This window comes from Paroedura picta, chromosome 1 (assembly GCF_049243985.1).
Source record: "Paroedura picta isolate Pp20150507F chromosome 1, Ppicta_v3.0, whole genome shotgun sequence".
NCBI lineage: Eukaryota > Metazoa > Chordata > Lepidosauria > Squamata > Gekkonidae > Paroedura > Paroedura picta.
In genome coordinates, this window is record NC_135369.1 from 94,659,266 (window position 1) to 94,680,227 (window position 20,962).

General features: G+C 42.9%; 1 protein-coding gene across 2 annotated transcripts; it reads left to right on the forward strand.

Moving 5' to 3' along the window:
* Positions 1–1,885: 1,885 nt before the first annotated feature.
* On the forward strand, positions 1,886–19,561 carry SOD2 (superoxide dismutase 2). Of its 2 annotated transcripts, XM_077348470.1 has the most exons (6): positions 1,913–2,097; positions 3,582–3,755; positions 7,677–7,879; positions 14,657–14,773; positions 16,073–16,252; positions 18,066–19,561. In XM_077348470.1, the coding sequence occupies exons 2-6, from the start codon at positions 3,628–3,630 to the stop codon at positions 18,206–18,208; spliced, it is 771 nt and encodes a 256-aa protein (XP_077204585.1). In that variant the 5' UTR covers positions 1,913–2,097; positions 3,582–3,627; the 3' UTR covers positions 18,209–19,561. The 2 variants fall into 2 exon arrangements, with proteins under 2 accessions (XP_077204596.1, XP_077204585.1); XM_077348481.1 differs by lacking the exon at positions 3,582–3,755 and having other exon boundaries at positions 1,886–2,097.
* The last annotated feature ends 1,401 nt before the right edge of the window (positions 19,562–20,962 follow it).

A 20,962-nucleotide genomic window follows, 5' to 3' on the forward strand; every position in this document is an offset into this window, starting at 1 on the left:
AGTTGGAGTAGGATAAGGCTTAAGTGTTACCTATTCTTGGCTTAAAATGAAATATGCTTTTAAAATAGAGATTAGTGGCCTTCATAAATGTATGCTTTTTATGTAAAGAAAAGAAAATTTTGGAGAAAGCAATACAGAGGTTCTAGTTGCTTATAATCTGATAAACCAGGGACTGACAAATTGCTCCAGGTAGTCAACAGTTATTTGTATAATAATCTTTTTATTCCTGCTTTTATACTACCATATTTGTATAAGTAAAGCACTCTGCGGACCCAGTCTTGTGTGCCAACATGGCATGGGCCATGCTGAGCTGGCCATACTTATTGCGTTGTCTGGCTTTGAGCTCCTCCATATTGTTATTGCTATTTTACTCCAAAATTACTCCAGAATAGTTTTTGTTAGGAACTTTCCTGAAGATGTAAGTTCTACCAGTTATCATGCTGAAATGATTAAAATATATTAAGTTTGTGAATGTGTGGATAAGTATCTACCCTAGTCAAGCAATGCCTAGGCTCCCATTCTGAACATTAGGCTCTTCTTCCTGTTGACTAGGTTTCAACCCTCAATTTTAATTTCCTCATGATAAAAGAGAAGATTCATTTAACCTCTGGCGTTGGAGAAGGCATCTGCGGGTTCCACGGACAGCAAAAGTCACAAGGAAATACTACAGCATATAAAGTCTGATATATCATTGGTAGGCCAAATCACAAAACTGGCTCACTTTGGCCATATCGTGTGATCCCACTCAATGGATAAAGCAATTATGCTGGGATTGGTCAGTGGAAAAAGGAAACCAGGATAAAGAATGCCACTGTTGGACGCAATCAAAATGGCCCCCAGCCAGAACGTTGTATGGCTGAGGGAGGCGGTGTGGGCTTGGGGATCGTGGTGATAACTGCCATGGGTTCACCAAAAGTCAGACACAACTGAATGACTGACAACAACAATCTCAACTGTTCTGTAAGCAGATTCCTTAGATCAACTGTACTTATAACTGAGAAAGTGAATTGGAGATCCATCACTGCTGGCTGCAGCTGAGGGCGCATGGATTAATGCTTCATAGAAAATTTGTATACCAGGGAGAAGGATTCTAGTCTAGCCTTACAGCTGGCATGCTCATTTGCTTATGATAGAAATTCTGCTTTCTTAAGAAACGCTTGCTTTATAAGAAACCACCTGCATGCAGACTAAAATTATGCAATAGATACCTTGGGGCATTGCGTAAGAACTAGAACCAAGTTTCATAGGGGTACTTAGCAATCAAGACCAGTTTTTCCTGGCAAAGTGCTTTGATTTCTTTTGGGGGGGCAGTATTAGTTTTCAATGAGCCCCTTTTTCTGCCGATTTCCCAATTACTGTAGGAAACTGTCATGTATCATTCAGACGCAGAAACGCAGCCCCCGCGCTCCCGTTTTTCAGGACGTTGATCTGTAGGCATAGGATGTTAAACTAAGATAGTATCCGTGCCGTCATTTCAGTTCAACAAATCATTGTGCATTTAAAAACAAAACACGTTGCGTTCTTATGCGCCGGGACAAAAACCACCCCAAGAAGGCGACGGGTAGTCAGCAGCCATGCAATAAGAAAAGGTTGGAGCAGCTAACTAAGCAAACGTCCGGAGCCCACAAGTGACCAACAGTATTTTTCGGGCAGGAATTTAACAGGGCCAACATTCCCTCCCCAGAAAGAAGCAGTGAGGTGAAAGCGCTTTATGCGCTCCAAGCCGCCTTCACCCTGCCTTGAGTGGTGCAGCTAGCTGAAAAGTCCCGGAACAAAGAACGACAGGAGCGCGAACCTTTTCCCTTGCCCGCTTTCGACTCCCCGGCCCGGCCTTCTCTGTTACTGGCTCGCAGACAGCCTCTTCTCCCCGCCCCGGAGGCGTCGGCGAAAGGAGAAGGGAGAGGGTTGGACTACGCAGGCGCTTTGCTCGTTGAGGAAAGGCCGCCTGCGAAAAGCCTGGAGTCGCGGTAGCCTGGCTTTGCAGAGGCGCTGAGCCCGGGTCTTGTAGCCGCTTCAGACGCCCTTGCTCCGTCCTTGCCAGTCCCCCCTAGCCGCCGCCGCCGCCGCCATGCTCTGCAGGCTGGTCTCCCGGGGCAGGTGAGAACGCAGGAAGGGCTGGACCTTGAATGCTCCTGGCCAAGGGCGAGGTGTGGAGAAAACAAGGGAGGCTGAGTACGGGAGGGGGGAGGGGGGAGGGGGGAGGCGGGAGGCGGGAGACTAGAAACCGGGCGAGGGCTGAGGAGACTGGCACGAATGGGGTAGGATAAGCAGCTGCTTGGAAGCCAGTTCGGTAGGGACTGAAATCAGAACTTAAGTTGAGCAAGGGCTGTCGATCTAATGTAGAAATTGCAGGGGACGGTGTTGGCCCATAGGGAAAAAAAATCCCAAGGCATCCTTATCTGAGCCAATTTAAATCTGTTAGGACTATGCTTTCTCCTCCTAATCTCTGTCTCACACTTAGGACAGTAGGTTGTGGGAACCACGAACAGCTGCCTGGACGCAGTTCTGGGAGAGATGAGAGCTAACAAATTGAAACTTAGTTCGGACAAAATGGAGGTGCTACCACGGGGAGGAGGGTATGGGGGGGGGTGCAGGGGTGGCAGTAAGTTCTGACCCAAGAAGTCTGCTTAAAGGGTTGCACTCTCCCTAATATAGGGGCAGATTCGTAGCTTGGGACTGTTGCTGGAACCAGGCCTGTTAGATAAACAGGTGGCTGTGATGGCTTGGTGTGCCTTTTGCCAGCTTTGGGTGGTGACTTAGTTCCAGCCCTTCCTGGGCAGGAAAGATTGCTAACCACTGTGATGCATGCCCTGGAAGCATCTAGATTAGGTTACAGCAAAGCAGGGTATGAGGTGCTGCTCTTGAAGACTGTCCACAAGCTATGGTTGGCACAGAATACTTGATTGGATTGTGTTATAAGGACCATATTGCTCTGGTCTTGTTCCAAATATATTGGCTCTCAGTTTTCTTCTGGGCTTAATTAAAATTGATGGGATTGACCTTAAAACACCCATACAGCTTAGAATCACTATACCTTAAGGCATTTTTTCTCAACCTTTTTACCATTGAGAAACCCCTGAAACATTATTCAGCCTTCCAGAAACCCTGGAAGTGATGTCAGCAGTCCACACTTCTCTGCCACGCTCATGGAAGTCACATGTTTCCACAAGTGACATCACCCAAACTCTCACCAGATGTGTCATCATACACCATTGCCACACCCCCCCCCCCAAAGAAACCCCAGGATTTAATGAAACCCTGGCTGGGGCAAGTATCTACAACTCCATCAACCCCTGCCCCCCCCCCCAGTGCACTCCACTCGTTGTCATGTGCGAAGAGTCTCGGCGAGCGAGGATTTTTATGACCAGACCCCCTCCAGGCTCATCAGTTGTCATTTTGAAGGGGGTGGGTCAATATAACCATGTATGGTCATATCACCTGATAATTTTAAAAAATATATAATTTTAAACATTAACTCCCACTCTATCAGTGAAACCGTTCCAGGACTCTCAAGAAACCCTAGGGTTTAATGAAACCCTGGTTGAGAATGCCTGCCTTCAGGATTGCCTTCTTCCATACAGACCTAGCCATCCACTCTAGTAATCTTTGGAGGTCCTGCTTTGGGTGATGCTGCCAACTGAGACTAGATGGGTGTCAGCTTGCGGAAGAACCTTCTCAGCCACGGCGTCACAACTTTTGGGGACTTTCTCCCTAGGGAGATTTGTCTGCCTCCTATCCTTGTCTTCCACCAGAAGGTGAAAAAGTTTTGTTTTTGTTTTGGTGTACCTTCCAATAACAGATATTGATCCTCCTCCTTGGTTGTGATGTTACATCAGTGTGTATTTTTATCAGATTGTTTAAATATTTTATATATATACCCTACTTTAAATGCTATCTTGATATCCTGAACATTTTAATGTTTAGATATTTGCCCCCTTGGGGGACCATTTGGGTGGAAAGGTGGCGTTGAAATGTTTTAAATAAATACCTTCCCACAATTGGTAGCCCACATACCTGGGATTAAGGAGAACCACTCTACTTTTAGTACATCAACTAGTATTGTGTGGTAGTGGCTTGTTCTTTTGCTTAAGAACATAACATTCTGTACCTGCTATCGGATTGCTTCTATTTATTTTATAACCTGATTGTCTAACCCAAAACTGACTAAACAGTTTCTCAAATTGGTGAGAGTAATTTTTGGGGTTGTCAACATCAAAACTCCATCATCTGCATAGCTTCTTATGTTGAACTCTTCAGATCCTGGCATCTGAATTCCCATCAATTCTGGTGAAGTTCGTATCTTAGTTGCTGTCACTTCCATCACTAGGTTGAATAATAAAGAAGAGTTGGTTCTTATATGCTGCTTTTCTGTACCCGAAGGAGTAGCAAAGCGGCTTACATTCGCCTTCCCTTTCCTCTCCCCACAACAGACACCCTGTGAGGTGGTAGGTGAGGCTGAGAGAGCCCTGATATTACTGCTTGAATAGTTTTATCAGTGCTGTGGTGAGCCCAAGGTCACCCAGCTGGTTGCATTCAGGGGAGCTCAGAATCAAAGCCGGCTCGCCAGATTAGAAGTCTGCACTCCTAACCACTACACCAAGCTGGCAATTCACACAAAACTGGCTCTGGAGAGAGAGAGAAGCCATCCTTGTGCAGTAGCATCAAGATTTAGGGGCTGCCCTTCTTATGAACAGAGGAGCAACATGCAGATAGTTGGTACTTGAAAGTGGATTGTTTTTATATTTTGCAGATTTTCACCAGAAGTATGACTACTTCAGATCCTAGCTATTTTTTTTTTTTGGTTTATGCAGCCTCTTATTTCTTGTACTCTACTGCCTCCCACAGTTTACTGCCAACAGTGACTTATAAGTACAGTTTCTATAACCCATTAGGAATTCTAGAACTGCTGTGTTAGATATGTGAGATCTGTATGTCTGCTTGCTTACATTTGAACAATGTGGCACCTTTGAATCTTCCTCTTAATAATCATGTCATTGATGTAGTATTAGTAGAAATAATATGGATGATTACCCATTTGGATACGGGAGACATATTTTGCAGCTTCAGCTCAATAGGAAGACCACCAGGGTGGTTACAGTCATCACTGCTTATTTGCCTATGATTAAAAAAAAAAATCATCAAGTCAGGTATGCCATCTCTGAGTTCTGCAGGGCAGTGGTCCCCAACCTGCGGGCCGCGGCCCGGTGCCGGGCCGTGGTTCCCTCTCCCCGCACCCCCCCACAGTAAAAAACTTCCCCGGGCCGCAAGCTTGCGGCCCGGGAAACTTCTTACTGCGGGAGGGGGAGGGAGAGGGAATAAGGGCCGCGCTTGCGCACATGCGTGGGTGCGGCCGCGCATGCGCGATGCGCGGGCGGGGTGGGGCAGTTGCCCTGCCGGTCCCCAGCCTAAAAAAGGTTGGGGACCACTGTTGCAGGGCCTGCAAAACAGAGCTGTTCTGCCAGGCGTTTGTCTGTGGCCGGGTGGTAGCCTGGGGGCTAATATCAGGCCCCTCTCTTGGGGGGGGGGAGACCAGTATTAGACTGGCCTGGTTCCCCAGATTGTTCCATCCTATTCCCAATTATCCATCTGCTCCCTTCTGCCCATCCAGTGGGCCTGTGTGGGAATAGCTTATTCAATTGCCATCATTGTGAGCAAGTCACTGTTTATGGGGTTTTTAATGGGGGATTTTAAAGGGTTTTAATGTATTGATTTGCATTGAAATATTGTGAACCTGTTTCCGAGAGCGGCGGTCATACAAATTGAATACATAATAATAATAATAATAATAATAATAATAATAATAATAATAATAATAATAATAATAATAGAGGCCGTAGCCTTGTTTTATTTCATTATGGCTTCTTTTGGACTGTAGTAAAAGTTGCTGCAGCAAGCAGAAGCAGGCTTAACATTACAGCAAAGGTTCTCCTGGCCATTTGCTAGAATAGTATGTATCTTTGAACAGACAAGCAAGTCACCATCAGTGGTAAAAGTTGTTTCTAATACCATTTTGTATAATTAATTTTGATTTTGTAACTAACATATTACATTTTTTTCTTATAAGTAAATAATGAAGAAGCTAGTGTGTTAAGTATTCAGTCAATTTCAATATAGATGAGGTCACTGGGTTTCTTTAACATAATACAACAAACGAAGAAGAGCTGTTTTTTAATACACCGTTTTTCGGTACTCAAGGGAGTCCTGAAACAGCTTACAAACACCTTTTCTTTCCTCTCCCCACTACGGATAACCTATAAAGTAGGTGTGGCTGAGAGAGCTCTCCAAGAACTGCTTTGCAAAAAGAGTTCTAAGAGAACTATGGTTAGTCCAAGGTCACCCAGTTGGCTGCATGTGTAGGAGTAGGGAATCAAACTTGACCCTCCAGATTAGAGGCCACTGCTCTTTAACCACTATACCATGCTGGGTCTCAAAGCTGCTTTTTATGAAGCTGCCTAATACTGAGGGGCTTTTCGCACGCCTTCAAAATCGCACAATGGTTGCCAATTGAAAACGCTACAGTTTTGCCATTATGCACAACGTCGTTGACAATCTGCCACACACCTGAAACCGATCCGCAAAAAGCGCTTCCTTGTAGCGCTTTCAGGGAAATCCCCAAAAGTGGATTCACCCTCCGGAAAGCGCTACACTCCTGCAACCAATCTGCAACACTACCGGGAAAGTTCTGTGCGTTACCATTGTTGTGGTTTCTACAAAGTCCCTCCCCCTGGCTCTCTCCTCTGATCTTCCGGCGAAGCGATCGCCATTTTTTTTTCTCCGAGCGAGCGAAGTTCAACCCACCAGCAAGCCTGTTTAGAGGCTTCCCTGGCTTCAGTCCCTCCCCAGAGCTGTTTAGTCACTAAGCACAAACAACAGAGAAGCCCGTTTGCTGATGTATTTTCCCTTTATTTTTACACTGTTTTCGGCCGAAAATCGGGCCCGTGAGGGGGGGGGGATTTTTTTTTTCACTTGGGGGGAGCGTGGCAACGATGAAACGACAGCTCAAACACACCTGCCAGCTGATGGGTCTCTCCGTTGCAACGTTGCAATGGGTGTGGTTTTTTTTTTTTTTTTTTAAACCTTTCTTAAAGGGAAAGGGGCTGTTTGGGAGCATGCTAACGGCTGCCCATTGGCTGCTTGACGGCCAGGGGCGGGACGAGCTCGGCAATAGCGCTTCCTTTCTAGCGATTTTTGCTGAGACCGGAAGCTTGTGGGAAACAATAGAAACGCAACTGGATTCCACTACAAAGTCAGGTATGCATAATGACGAATTGTACTATTTTAAATGGCGATTTTTCGTTCAGCAAACAATTTGCTACAAGGATCCCGGTGTGGAAAGCCCCTGAGTCAGACCATTTGTCTGCCAGGATCAATATTGTCTGATTGGCAGCAGCCTGTCCAGGGTCTCAGGCTGAGTTCTGTTTCTTCACCTAATGTCTGATTCTTTTTAACTGGAGGTACTAGGGACTGAACCTGGGACCTTGTGCATACATCCATGACTCTATCCCAAATGTAATACACTTGTTAAAAATGATAGTATGTTTGAAATGTGTATTAAGTTTTGATTATACTTTTCATTAAAATAGTCATAATGACATATATGGCAACCCCATAAAGCAGGTGAAATAAAAGCATTGCCATTTAATGATAAAATATTATAATTTTCAATTCTGTTTTAGATGTGGCACTAAACTGGTTGCACCTCTTGGATGCCTGGCTTCCAGGCAAAAGCACACACTTCCCGACTTGCCTTATGATTACGGTGCCCTGGCACCCCACATTAGTGCAGAAATCATGCAGCTTCACCACAGCAAACATCATGCGGCCTACGTGAATAATTTGAACGTTGCAGAAGAAAAATACAAAGAGGCCTTGGCCAAAGGTATGGATAGCCCTGTATTAGTAAGTGTGAGAGTTGCCTTATTGTATCTCATTAGAGGTCTTGCTTCATGTCTGCCATTGTATGCCTGCCTGTCTCTGGTGGTAAGACTGGAAGTAATTTGGGTAGAGATCACCACCACCATCTGTGTTTGTAAAGATCCCAGCAACCATGCAATGCAGCCATGACACCCACCTTGAACTCCTGAGCATCATTTCAGAATGTAATTAAATTGTAATGGAGGTGACCTAAGAGCTTGAAAAGGTGTCTATACTGGAATTAAAAAAACACAAACTTTACGTTTCTTCTCAACAAATAGGTTTTGAGTGCCATCTTTATTAGTATATTAGGACCACTGTCATATCACAATAGTAATTTGCCAGCCTCCTGGCATAACTACAGGAACAATTAGAAAACATTAGGATCTTAACCAGTGGTGGTGGTTTTTGAAAAAAGAAAAAATGCCTGATTGTTAATCCTCCAGCTTTTTTTTTTTAATTCAAGAGTCAAGACAGACTGTTTTATAAAGGTAGTTGCTGAGAGGAAAACTTAAGGAAAAAATGCAAGCATAGCTTTCAGTCAATGCCAATAGAATAAGCTGCTGTAGAAATTATAGGATCTTTTCCTTTGGTAACATTCAGAATACAGGATATCCAGGCTTGGGTTAGTAGTCCAAAATGAATTCCAGTTGTTGCTCCCAGTGTATTTTATTAGAGCTTATTTAAAAAGGTAAAGGTAAAGGTATCCCCTGTGCAAGCACCGAGTCATGTCTGACCCTTGGGGTGACGCTCTCTAGCGTTTTCATGGCAGACTCAATACGGGGTGGTTTGCCAATGCCTTCCCCAGTCATGACCGTTTACCCCCCAGCAAGCTGGGTACTCATTTTACCGACCTCGGAAGGATGGAAGGCTGAGTCAACCTTGAGCCGGCTGCTGGGATTGAACTCCCAGCCTCATAGGCAAAGCTTTCAGACGGCTGCCTTACCACTCTGCGCCACAAGAGGCTCCTAGAGCTTATTTAGGGCTAGAGAAATTTGCTGCATGAACTAGTTATCCGTCTAGGATAGCTATTTTAAGACAGTTTGCCGTTTTGCCTTGCTTACTGTAGTGTCAGTGTAGTTTCATTATGACTATATACTGTATTTTCCAACTGCTCCAGGCAAATTGCAAAGAAGAAAGAGTAAGAGAGGAATACTGTTACTTTTACCCTGAGAGCTTAATGATTAAAAATACTTAAACAGACATAGCAACGCACTCTTGGCTGACAGCTGCCAGATAAGCAAGCTGCTCTCCTCAGCTTTGGTTCTGGGGAGTTTCATGCCTGCAGTCCAAATGCTGCTAGTAGATATGTAGCCTAACACGAAGCTTACGCTCAGGTTACATGAAGGAGAAAATGAACAGTCAATAAGAAAGTCTGAGTCTAATGGCACCTTTAAGGCCAAAAAAGTTTTATTTAAAATCTGAGGAAGTATGCCTGTGCACAAAAGCTCACGCCTTTAATAAATCTTTGTTGGTCTTAAAGGTGCCACTGGATTAAAATTTCATTTTGCTACTTCAGACCAACACGGCTACCCACTTGAATCTATTTTTATTCAAAGTGTGAGCTTCCATGTGCATGCATACTTCAGACAATGAAATGGAAATCACTAGACTACACATATAAGGAGAGAGTAAATTAGCAGTAAAGTAGTAAACAGCCTCATGAAAATATCCAACAAATATGTAATATAATGAAGATGCTTAGCAGATTCAAGAGCAAGTCTGAATCATTCCAATTGTATTTACTTCAGAACAGTTCTGCAGGGCCTGCAAAAGGGAGCTCCTCCACCAGGCATTTGGTTGAGGTTGACCGAAACCACCACTTCCCATGGCCCCCCCCCCTGAGCCTCCCTCCTATGGCACCCACTACAATTCCACTCAACCCACTGGGCTACTAGTATGCATTAATTTTATGTTTTCCATATTTTTCTACTGTTCCTTGTTACTTGTTGTTATCACTTTATTATTGTTAATCTAAGTTATCTGTATTGTTTCTGTTTTATGTGAACTACCCTCAGCCATTGGGGAGGGTAGAATATAAATATAATAATAATAATAATAATAATAATAATAATAATAATAATAATAATAATAATAATAATAATAATAAAGAACGAACTCTTTTCTATCTTCCACTGTGATTTCCATCTTCAACTTTGCTTACTTACTTTCTGATTATCTGTCTTCAGGCTGGAACTTGGAACAGAGAATACTTTGGTCATCTTGGTTGATGACCTCTATCAAGGACTAAATTGGATTGTGCTATTTTTTCTTAGAGGCCTATGATACTGTCAACCACAGTATCCTACTGAGCTGCCTCCCAGCACTGGGACTGGGGAGCACCATGTTATGGCATTTATTATGATGATTCAAATTTCATAATGTGGGGTTCACTCTCTGAAGGTGGTGGTGCGGAATTCCTGCTCTGCCTCTGGCTGTTGATCTGTCTTATCCCCTGGGGCATTTAATATCTATGTGAAGCTGCTGGGAGTGATCTTCAGGAGGTGCCACCCATATGCGGATGATACCCAGCTCTACCTTTCTTTTCCATCTAATTCTGAGGATGATGTTGATGTTCTGAACTTGTGCTTAGAGTCAGTAGCGGCCTGGTTGAGGATGAACAAGCTGAAACTTAATATTGATAAGATGGAGGTACTTTGGGTTAGTACAAAGGCAGACCAGAAAGGACTTCAGATCTCTACCATCATAGATAGGGTTATATTCCCCTTGCAAAACCAGGTGTGCAGCTTGGGAGTGCTGCTTGACACAGTGGTCACTTTAGAAAACCAGTGGTTCAGAGTCCATTTGCCCAGCTTCAACTGTGGCTATGCCTGTTTCAGCAAGATCTAAATGTTTAGTTTTTACATATTTTATTTTATGTATTTTATCTAAAGGCTATAAGCTGCCTTGAGCTCCATAAGCAAGAAAGGGAGCTTATAAATATTTAAAATAAATATTTAACATAGGAGGTGGGGGCTGGGAAAGCAAACACCAGCTTGGCCGTGTCCTGTTCCATGCCCCTGGTTCTTCTGTGTGGCACAAGCTGGAAAGCAGCAGTTCCTGGAACTTGCTCAGTAATTAAAGGGGATCATTGCAAAAAGCCATGCAAAATGGTAAGGAAGGCATAACTGTATGTTCCCTGGAGGCTCCTCTCATGTTACACACAAGCAATCCCTTTTAATCCTTCAACAGGGCTGCAGTTTGCCCTGTTTTGCAAAGCTTGTGGAGTGACTGGACTCAGGGAATTCTCCCTGCAGCTCTTGGGAGCTAGTTTGACTGCCATCACTTTCTGCAGGCATTTTAGACCAACAGGATATCTACAAATGGTTGAATTTTACTAGGATCATGTTTGATGGGAAATCCAAATTCAAGGTCAAGAACATTAGCAAGCTATCTGTTCTGCTGGAAGAGATGCAACACAAATGCCTGAATAAAGGAGTATTATCACGGTGTTGTTCTTCTGACTATGGAATGGAAGTAACTGAGAGGGAGAGGGATTTTCCTCTGAATAGTAATGGCAGCAGCATGCCTCCAGAGTTCTCCAGAATGAAATCTTCAAGTTTACTTTAGCATGTATAGGTGTCTCTTTGGTGGGATATTAATGGCATACCCTCCTGCAGGCTTCCCACTTTGATAAGAAGGCAGAAATACCAATCAATTAAATACATCTGCCCCAATTCTCATTGTGTATTCTTTTAAATAACTGCAAATGCCAACTATTTGGAAGCACATCAAACTGTACCAAGACAACTTTAAAGGCACAGTCAGAGCTCTTTCATAGTGCCAAATAGAACAGTTCATAGGAAATCATAGAACTGCCCTAAGCATCCTAAAGCATCCCAGAAAAGTGTGTATCCAACCTTTGCTTGAAGACTGCCAGTGAGGGGGAGCTCACCACCTCCTTAGGCAGCCTATTCCACTGCTGAACTACTCTAACTGTGAAATTTTTTTTCCTGATATCTAGCCTATATCGTTGTACTTGTAGTTTAAACCCATTACTGCGTGTCCTTTCCTCTGCAGCCAACAGAAACAGCATCCTGCCCTCCTCCAAGTGACAACCTTTCAAATACTTAAAGAGGGCTATCATGTCCCCTCTCAACCTCCTTTTCTCCAGGCTGAACATTCCCAAGTCCCTCAACCTATCTTCATAGGGCTTGGTCCCTTGGCCCCAGATCATCTTCGTCGCTCTTCTCTGTACCCTTTCAATTTTATCTAAGTCCTCCTTGAAGTGAGGCCTCCAGAACTGCACACAGTACTCCAGGTGTGGTCCCCAACCTTTTTATCACCGGGGCCCACTCAACGCCTTTTACTGAGGCCCTGTGTGTGGGGGGGTAATTTACTCCTCTACTCTCAACCACTGCCCTAACGCTCTCTGATCGCTATGGTAATGTTTAAACATCCCTTCAAAATAAGATACAGACACACCACAACAATGAAGTGTGTTGTAAAGGGCTGGGGGGGATGAAGTAAAGGGCCGGGGGGGGGGGGAGAAGGCGTCCTTCAGTGCCTACCTCCAATTAGTTGAAGGACCACATGTGGTCCGTGGCCCACAGATTGGGGATCGCTACCGTATACAATGGGACTATGACATCTTGTGATTTTGATGTGATGCCCCTGTTGATACAGCCCAAAATTGCATTTCCCTTTTTTACCGCTCCATCACACTGCCTGCTCATGTTTAGTTTACAATCCACAAGTACCCCAAGGTCTCATTCACACACAGTGTTACCTAGAAGCGTATCCCCCATCCAGTAGGCATGCTTTTCATTTTTATGACCCAGATGCAGAACTTTACTCTTATCTTTATTAAATTGCATCTTGTTCTCATTTGCCCATTTTTCCGTTGTGTTCAGATCTCATTGAACTCTGTCTCTTATCTTCCGGAGTATTTGCCAGTCCTCCCAATTTGGTGTCATCTGCAGACTTGATGAGTAGTCCTTCCACCTCCTAATCTAGATCATTAATAAATATGTTAAAAAGTACTGGACCGAGCCCTAAGCCCTGAGGTACCCCGCTACTCACCTCCCTCCAGTCTGATGAAATACCAATGACAACAACTCTTTGAGTGCGGTTCTCTAACCAATTCCCTATCCACCTAACTATCTGAAAATCCAGATTGCAGTCCTTCAATTTATCCATTAGAACATCATGGGGAACCTTATCAAAAGCTTTACTAAAATCTAAGTAAACGACATCAACCGAATTTCCACGATCCAGCAAACCTGTCACTTGGTCAAAAAAGGAAACCAGGTTGGTCTGACAGGACCTGTTGGAGACAAATCCATGCTGACTTCCTTGGATCACCAAATTGTCCTCCAGATGTTTGCAGATCGCTGCCTTTAATATCTGCTCCATTATCTTCTCCACAACAGAGGTCAGACTCACTGGTCTGTAGTTTCCCGGGTCATCCTTCCTCCCTTTTTTGAAGATGGGAATTTTTTTTCTCTTTCATTTCTCTTTCATGGAGATCTGTTTGATAACCTCATGAAGAATATTGGTAATTGATTTATCTTATGCATCCATCCCACATTTAATTTTAGAATCATGTCATCTCTTGTAAGGAAATGGGGGGGGGGGATAAAGGAGAAAGTGGTAAGATAAAACAGGCTGAAATAGGGAGAGGGAGTTGATCTGCTGGTTCTTTTCCTCTAAGGTTGTGAAATTCCTGAAGGTTTGGGGGTGGAGTCTGAAGAGAGAATGGATCTCATATTGTCCACACTCCAAAGTAGCCATTTTCTTTACAGCCTGGCTATTGTGTGATGTTGAAACAGAATTCTTCTTTATTCCATAGAATGCAGAATCAGCACCAAAACATGGACCAGTTAATTACAAGTTTTCAATTAGATTTCCTCAGTGGCAAAACTACTGAAATTAATTACCATATAACAATATTAGAAAATATATATGCTGTGTTTGATCTCCATATATTGAAAAGATGCATATTCTAGAATTACTTACATTAAATAGCTTAAATCTACTCAAAAGTATAAGCATCTCTCTTTGTTCATTAATATATTGATAATAGCATCTACAAAAGACAATGAAGAGCAAATTGAAAACAAAGTTACAAAACCCACAGAAATATTGTTATACAGTAATTATATATAATTTCCACATAATCCATACATGGTCAGCATTGAGGTAATCACGAAATGTTTCTGTCAGAATTATTATTGGGGGACCAAATGATAGTGGACCCAGCCTACAAACCATGTAAATCCATTAGAGCTAACTGCATACCACAAGTTTAAATACAGAAAGACTGAAGATGCTGAATCATTTTTAAAGTAACTAAGTGGTCTACGTTTTCACACTGGTTTTACATTCTCTGGAATAAATTCTCTGGTGCTGATTCTACATTCTCTGTTTCAACACCACACAGTAGCCTGGTTGTCAGTTCTTTCTTCCCTGGAGGTTGGGAACTTCTGAGTTATCTGTGAGTGCCAAATAATTCAGAGGGAAGAATGATTTTTTTCTAACTACCAGGTCAAACCAAAGTCTGCCTAAGTTATATGTTCTGGAATCTCTTGCAGAAAATGTCTTAGATGCTTACTTTGACCAGGCTGTGTTTTGAGACACAAAAGAATATTTAGAGGAATTTATGCACTTATACATCATCATTAGGTGCCTGATCTCCTATGAGCCACAATCAGTTTCCTTGATGGCAGTGCTATTAAATAAACAGACTCCTCTGTGGCAGATTTTTTTAAAAAGCTTATTCCCCATTCCTTTGTATTTCCAGGTGATATTACAGCTCAGGTGTCTCTTCAGCCAGCTTTGAAGTTCAATGGTGGAGGACACATCAATCACTCTATCTTCTGGACAAACCTTTCTCCAGATGGTGGAGGAGAGCCAAAAGGTTTGTAATCAGCCATAGTGTTTTATGGTAATTTGTAATATTGATATAAAATGGATTAATTTTTGTGTCTTGAAGTTTCACTTCTGCCTTAATCAACTAAAGTCAGTCCAGGGGCTGCATGCACTGTAGTTGTTTAGGCTGCTCCCTCAGTGTTTACAAAGAATCAAGATGTGGTTACTGTCACTCTATTACATTGCTATATTTTGTTATTGGGACTGACATCTTAGTAAAGTAAGTATGTTATTGGAATGCTGACTTTACAAAAATTATGGTAAATTTTAAGTGCCAGTTAAAAAAAAGGAAGCAAACTTACTGGCTTTCTATAGTGACTGATACATACAATGGGAAAAAATCCTCCTCAGCTGTATAAGAAACAATTATTAGCCTGACCCAGCAAGCATAGATTTCTGCATGCGGATTACTAATAGCAAAAGCTGTTTGCACAGAATAAATAAGCTAATAATGTGACCAGGGAGGGGTAGTCATGTGATAGCTTATGTACAATCGAATGAATGTCACACTATTTATCTTGGAAACTCCAATCAGTGTGCAGTCTTCTGCTATTCCTGAGATTCTCTGAACTGGGATAACTTTCTTGTTGTGATACTGCATCACAATATCCTATGGAAGTGTTAATATTAGGAATGGGGATTATGGAAAACACAGGCTACAGTTTTGGGACAAAGCTGATTGGTTCTCATAGCTGTCATTCAGAACAGTATGATCCAAAAAGTTTTAAGTTCTGTAAAAGTGAAGAAACTGTATCCATAATTAGAGATGCAGGATCACACATTCCTTCTGCATAGCTTTCTTTTCCCCCTTGTGCTTCCATTACATTGTCCAAGCATTAACACCAGCACTGACCAGGGTGAATTCTTTTAAGAAGTTGGTTTCTGGTCAAACATTAGCTGTAGTTAATATTGGTAGTAGGGTTGGGTGCTTCGGCGTCCGAAGTGGCCGTTCGCACCCAAAGCAGCCTGCGCTCTGCGCTTGCATGAGTGTGTCTCCCCTCCCCCCCCCCTTTGCATTGTGCCGGTGGCTGCTTTGGGCGCGAACGGCTGCTACAGATGCCGAAGCACCCAACCCTAATGGGTAGTGATGTGATAGCTAAGGCAGCAAATAAGGGATGGAGAGTATTATAAATGTATTAAGTGGAGGAAACCGGTGATTCTAGAGCCTGTTACATTCATTTGGCTGTGGTTAAGAGTTTACCATGCATGTGGGAACTCTGTACAATGCTAAATGGAAAATTATTGTGCTGCTTTTCTGTGTGTGACTTGATTATGCTCTCTTCTGAAGGGGAGTTAATGGAAGCCATTAAGCGAGATTTTGGGTCCTTTGCAAACTTTAAGGAGAAATTGACAGCTGTATCGGTTGGTGTCCAAGGCTCAGGATGGGGTTGGCTTGGATTTAATAAAGAACAAAGTCGACTTCAGATAGCTGCTTGTTCCAATCAAGACCCTCTACAAGGAACCACTGGTAGGTTTCTCTATCTGGAACTTAACTGAAATTGGAATATACTTCTATGATTGCAGTGTAATTGGTGGAGAGTTCATGCAGAAACAATTTGCCAAATAGTTATTACTTCTGTTGCTTTTAGGGGTACTAGAGACTGATTTTAAATCATGGGTCACAAAATCGAAGACACTAATTTAAAATAGTTCTTAAAAACTGAGGCCAAAAAGCCTCCCCTTCCCCATTATTGTTAAAAACTGAGGCTGGGGACCAGCAGGGCATCGGGCCGCGCCCGCGCCCACACAAGCTGCGCATCGGGCCGCGCCTGCGGGCCGCACCCACACAGGCCACGCCCGTGCATCGGGCCGTGCCCGCACGGGCCGCACATGCGCAATGCGCGGCCCCGCCCTGATTCCCTCTCCCCGCCCTCCCGCAGTATGAAGCTTCCCGGGCCGCAAGCTTGCAGCCTGGGAAGTTTTTTACTGCGGGGGGGCGGGGAGAGGGAGCCGCGGCCCGGCGCCATGGCCTTCGCGGCCCGGCACCAGGCCGCGGCCCGCAGGTTGGGGACCACTGATTTGGAGGACACTTCTCTGCTTTCAGATGCATGTGCCAGCTAGAAAAGACAGTTTTTAAAAGCCATCAGTTGATTGTCACTTTGGGGTCAGGGAGGAATTTTCCTCCAGGCCAGCTTGGCCAAGTTATCCTCAGAGTTTTTTGCCTTCCTTTGGCCAGGGGCTCCATAGGTTCTCAGAAATCCCCAAAGAAATGATGCAAGAAATACAGGTTTACTTACCAGGAGATCTTTTAATAATGCATCCTAGTTACACAAGATGCAGGCTAAGCTTCTATCAGCTAGCCTCAAGCTCACACAAGCACAACAAAACTTAGCCAGACCTCAAGACCACATGCATGACTAAAACAAGATGTCTCATATTCTAAATGCTGGCTGCAAGTCAAAGAATATCTAATTTGGATGAGCCAGATCATCTTGCACCTGATTTCTGGGGCTGGGAGAAGCAACCTAGACCTTGCAGATAACAAGCTTGAGAGAGATAAAATTCCCTTAGAGCAGCTAACACTGTCTTCGCACAAGACTCAGGGCAATTAAGAACCAGCATGTAACAAGCATGGCGATATAGTAGGGACTGCTATGGGAGTGAGGGGAGGGGAGGGGAGGTAACTATGAATTTCCTGTGTTGTACAGGGGCTTGAACTAGATGACCTTTAAGGTCCCTTCCAACTCTGTTTCTGTGACATCCTTAGAAGTTGATTGTGCAACTAGTGCCCTCTTCTGCCCTTCCACATAAAAGCAGTCCTACACATGTACCATATAGTAGTTTTTAAAAGGGGCTTGAGCCAGCTTGGTGGAGTGGTTAGCAGCACGGACTTCTAACTTGGCGAGCCAGGTTTGATTCCCCACTTCCCTACATGCAGCCAGCTGGGTGACCTTGTGCTCTCCACAGCACTGATAAAGCTCTTTTGATGGAGCAGTAATATCAGGGCTCTTTCATCCCCACCTATCTCACAGGGTGTCTGTTGTGGGGAAAGGAAAGGCAAATGTAAACCACTTTGAGACTCCTTCGGGTAGAGAAAAATGGCATATAAGAACCAACTCTTCTTCTACTTTGGATTCTATTTTTCTTTGGAAAATAACAAATTCTGATGTTTTTATACAGTTTATTTTCTAATTAATACTATATATCTCTGAACTGGATGAAACTCCTAGATTCAATAGTAGTAACTATATAGAAATGGAACTGCAATGAAAAAATGAATGCTCTTTCAAGCACCAAAATATTGTTAGCTAAATTAGATGTATACATTTCTTCTTTTCTAGGTCTTGTTCCACTGCTAGGGATTGATGTTTGGGAGCATGCCTATTATCTGCAATATAAAAATGTCAGACCTGACTATCTCAAAGCTATCTGGAATGTGATCAACTGGGAGAATGTGTCTTCAAGATATGCACTTTGCAAATAATAGGGCAAGAACTGTGATGTTGCTTGGATAATTTTTGCAGTAATTTCTGACAGCTGCCTTTCTAATTGCTCCAAGAATATTGCTAAAAATATTCTAGCACATCAAACACATAAATTGCTCACAGTCATGCTAAATGTTTACCTGAAGGCTGGTAAGATTGGAGTTCTTGATGTGCTAATTTTCTGTGTAAAGACAGAGATACTTTATGCAGTGCTCTGAAAGAATGCTGTTCTTAAATATTCACAAGGGGTTATGGCTAAAGTTTTCCTCAGTTGTGTGTCAGTTATGATTAGGCATTCTAGTTTTTCCTTGCAGTACAAAGAAGCAAACTAGGTGTACCAACAGAAACAAATTACAAGAAACTGTGGCAATATATAAACTAGGTTTCATGAAAAGTTGACTTCTGTGTCTTGAAGAGCTTGGCACTATAGTATTGAGGTTCTTAAAGAGAAGGGGATACTTTTCATGAAATTGCTGTCTTTCCAAAGAGGAAAAAACAGCCTTTATCAGTAGATGTTAGATAACAAAGCTGAAGAGATCAATTGCACAAATGTATAGGATATTTGATTTGGAATAAAGAGTATTTAATGTCTATGTTTGTCCTTACTTGGTATTTTAAATTTGTTGCAGGCTGCTTAGGGCCTAATTAGTTGACAAGTGTCATATGTATAGGCAGAAGAAGTCAGGGTAAGAAAGACACATGCATTTTTCACTGGTTCTCACAAGTACACTTTTGCACATGGTTATGTAGAGGACAATTACATGTTGAGTTGTAGACAGGATGTAAGTATGTGTTTTTATGAAGACTGAATCCCTGAATTTGAAACATGATGACCCAAGTTTCTTAATCTGGCTTCACCAGTTCTGGTCTGGTGTTCTGCAATGGCAGCCTTGGCCTTGTGCAGCCAGGAGCTAAAAGAGCCCAGGAAAGGGAAGGCTCATAGCTGCCATGGGTAGAGGCAATGTGTCAGCCCATGGCTAGGACAGAGATCAGCAGCCATTTCCCTCTCTTTCCCTTCCCTACAGCAGGGGTTGCTTGGCTTGGAGGAGACAACAGGAAAGTCAGCTGTGGCCCAGTCCATTAGCAGTTTTATTAATCAAAGGTACTGTTAATATGAATGTTATGGACTTGCCAACGTTCTTATACATGAAATTACACTATGTACATGCATAGGCTTTTCCCTCATGCCTTCATATAGAGAACCGCATTGCGGAATGCATTTGTTGTACATTCTTGTGTCTCTGTGAATCAGCTGGTTTATCTAGAACTATATATGTCAAAAGGAAAAGTGCCGAGGGGACATGATATGGCAAGCACATTTTTGTGAAAATAAACGCCATTTGAGACAAAGACTAGATTGCTTTTGTGTGTGAATGTTGACCTGTATTACCCAAATGCAAATTGGTTAATGTTGCTGATTTTATAGTTGGAACTATAATTTTGGTTTTTAAACAGGAATATTAGTATAGCAAGGTTGTAAAATTGTACTGCCTTTTGTGCGTAGGGAACCTTGCAAGTTTAGAATTAAAAGGGCATCAAGTACTTAACAGTTTGCATTCCAGATTGGCTGCTAGAATGCAACCCTGGAAAAGGTGCCCCATGTAACCGCAGTTCTGTACCTAGGTCACACCAGCAGTAATACCTGACAACAATAAACAGGCTGAGGAACTGTGGTAGGCTGAAGTGTGCCTTATTCCAGTAAAAGAGGGGAGTAAAAAGGTGCTTTACCCCATCTCCTGTGTTCCTCACAGTCTCACTTTTAGAATGTTTGTTGGTGTCATTTTAGTATATCTCCAGTTTGTCCAACAGGTGGCACATCTGTCCCATGTTTGGAAATCTCATTTGGCTATCCAACCCTCTTGAATCATCCACACTGGGTAGCCTAAGGATATTCTTTTCCTGCTTTCTCCTCCAACAGTTTTGAACATTGCCAGCAGTATCTCCTTTCTTTTTTTGTTTGCTTGGCACGAGAACAGTGTATGATTTTTCTACACACTATTTGCTTTAACTGCCTGATAATAAGGAACAGGCTACAGGGGGAACCTGACTGAGTATAAATGTTCTGGGATTTGCAGCTGGTTATTTGCTCACAGAGTGGACAAGGTTGAAGGACATGTGGCAGTTTTATTCAGTAGGCCAACTTGTGTGCATTGTTTGATCTTCAGCTCATTAGGAAAGTATATGTAGCTTGAAACACTTATTTTGGTAGTCCCCACTTTTTGCCTTTCCCTAAGAAAGCTGAGCCCCACCAGGGCTGACCCACAGTGATGCTTAGGGAAGTGCTGGAACACAGGTCTTCTGAAAAAGAATGAACTATCTGCAAGTAGCATCTTGGAGACTTTTATGTTGGGCTCCATTGGTTGCTGGCTCAATGCCGTGTAAAGGGCTGGGCAGAAAAGAACAATGAAAAACATAACCCTAGCTTGTTGTTTTATATTTTCCCCTAGGTTGCATCCAAAGGAGAACCCTTTCTTCCCTGACCTACATAATAATCTCTAGCCTCACTTCAGTTAAAATCATTTTAAACATTAAAATTTGTTTAAGAATAAAACTCTGGAAGAGGAAGCAGTTGCAAACTCAGAATACAATTATTTTTAGACACCTTTAAAAACTGGCTGGTAAGTATGTATTTTTTTAATCAGGGTTTTTTTCCCCCTCACTAAATTTTTTTGCTCACGCATAATAACATACACATTCTCTCAGATCTTATCTCAAAAATCACAGATGCTGATCAAACAAAAGGCTTTGTTCCA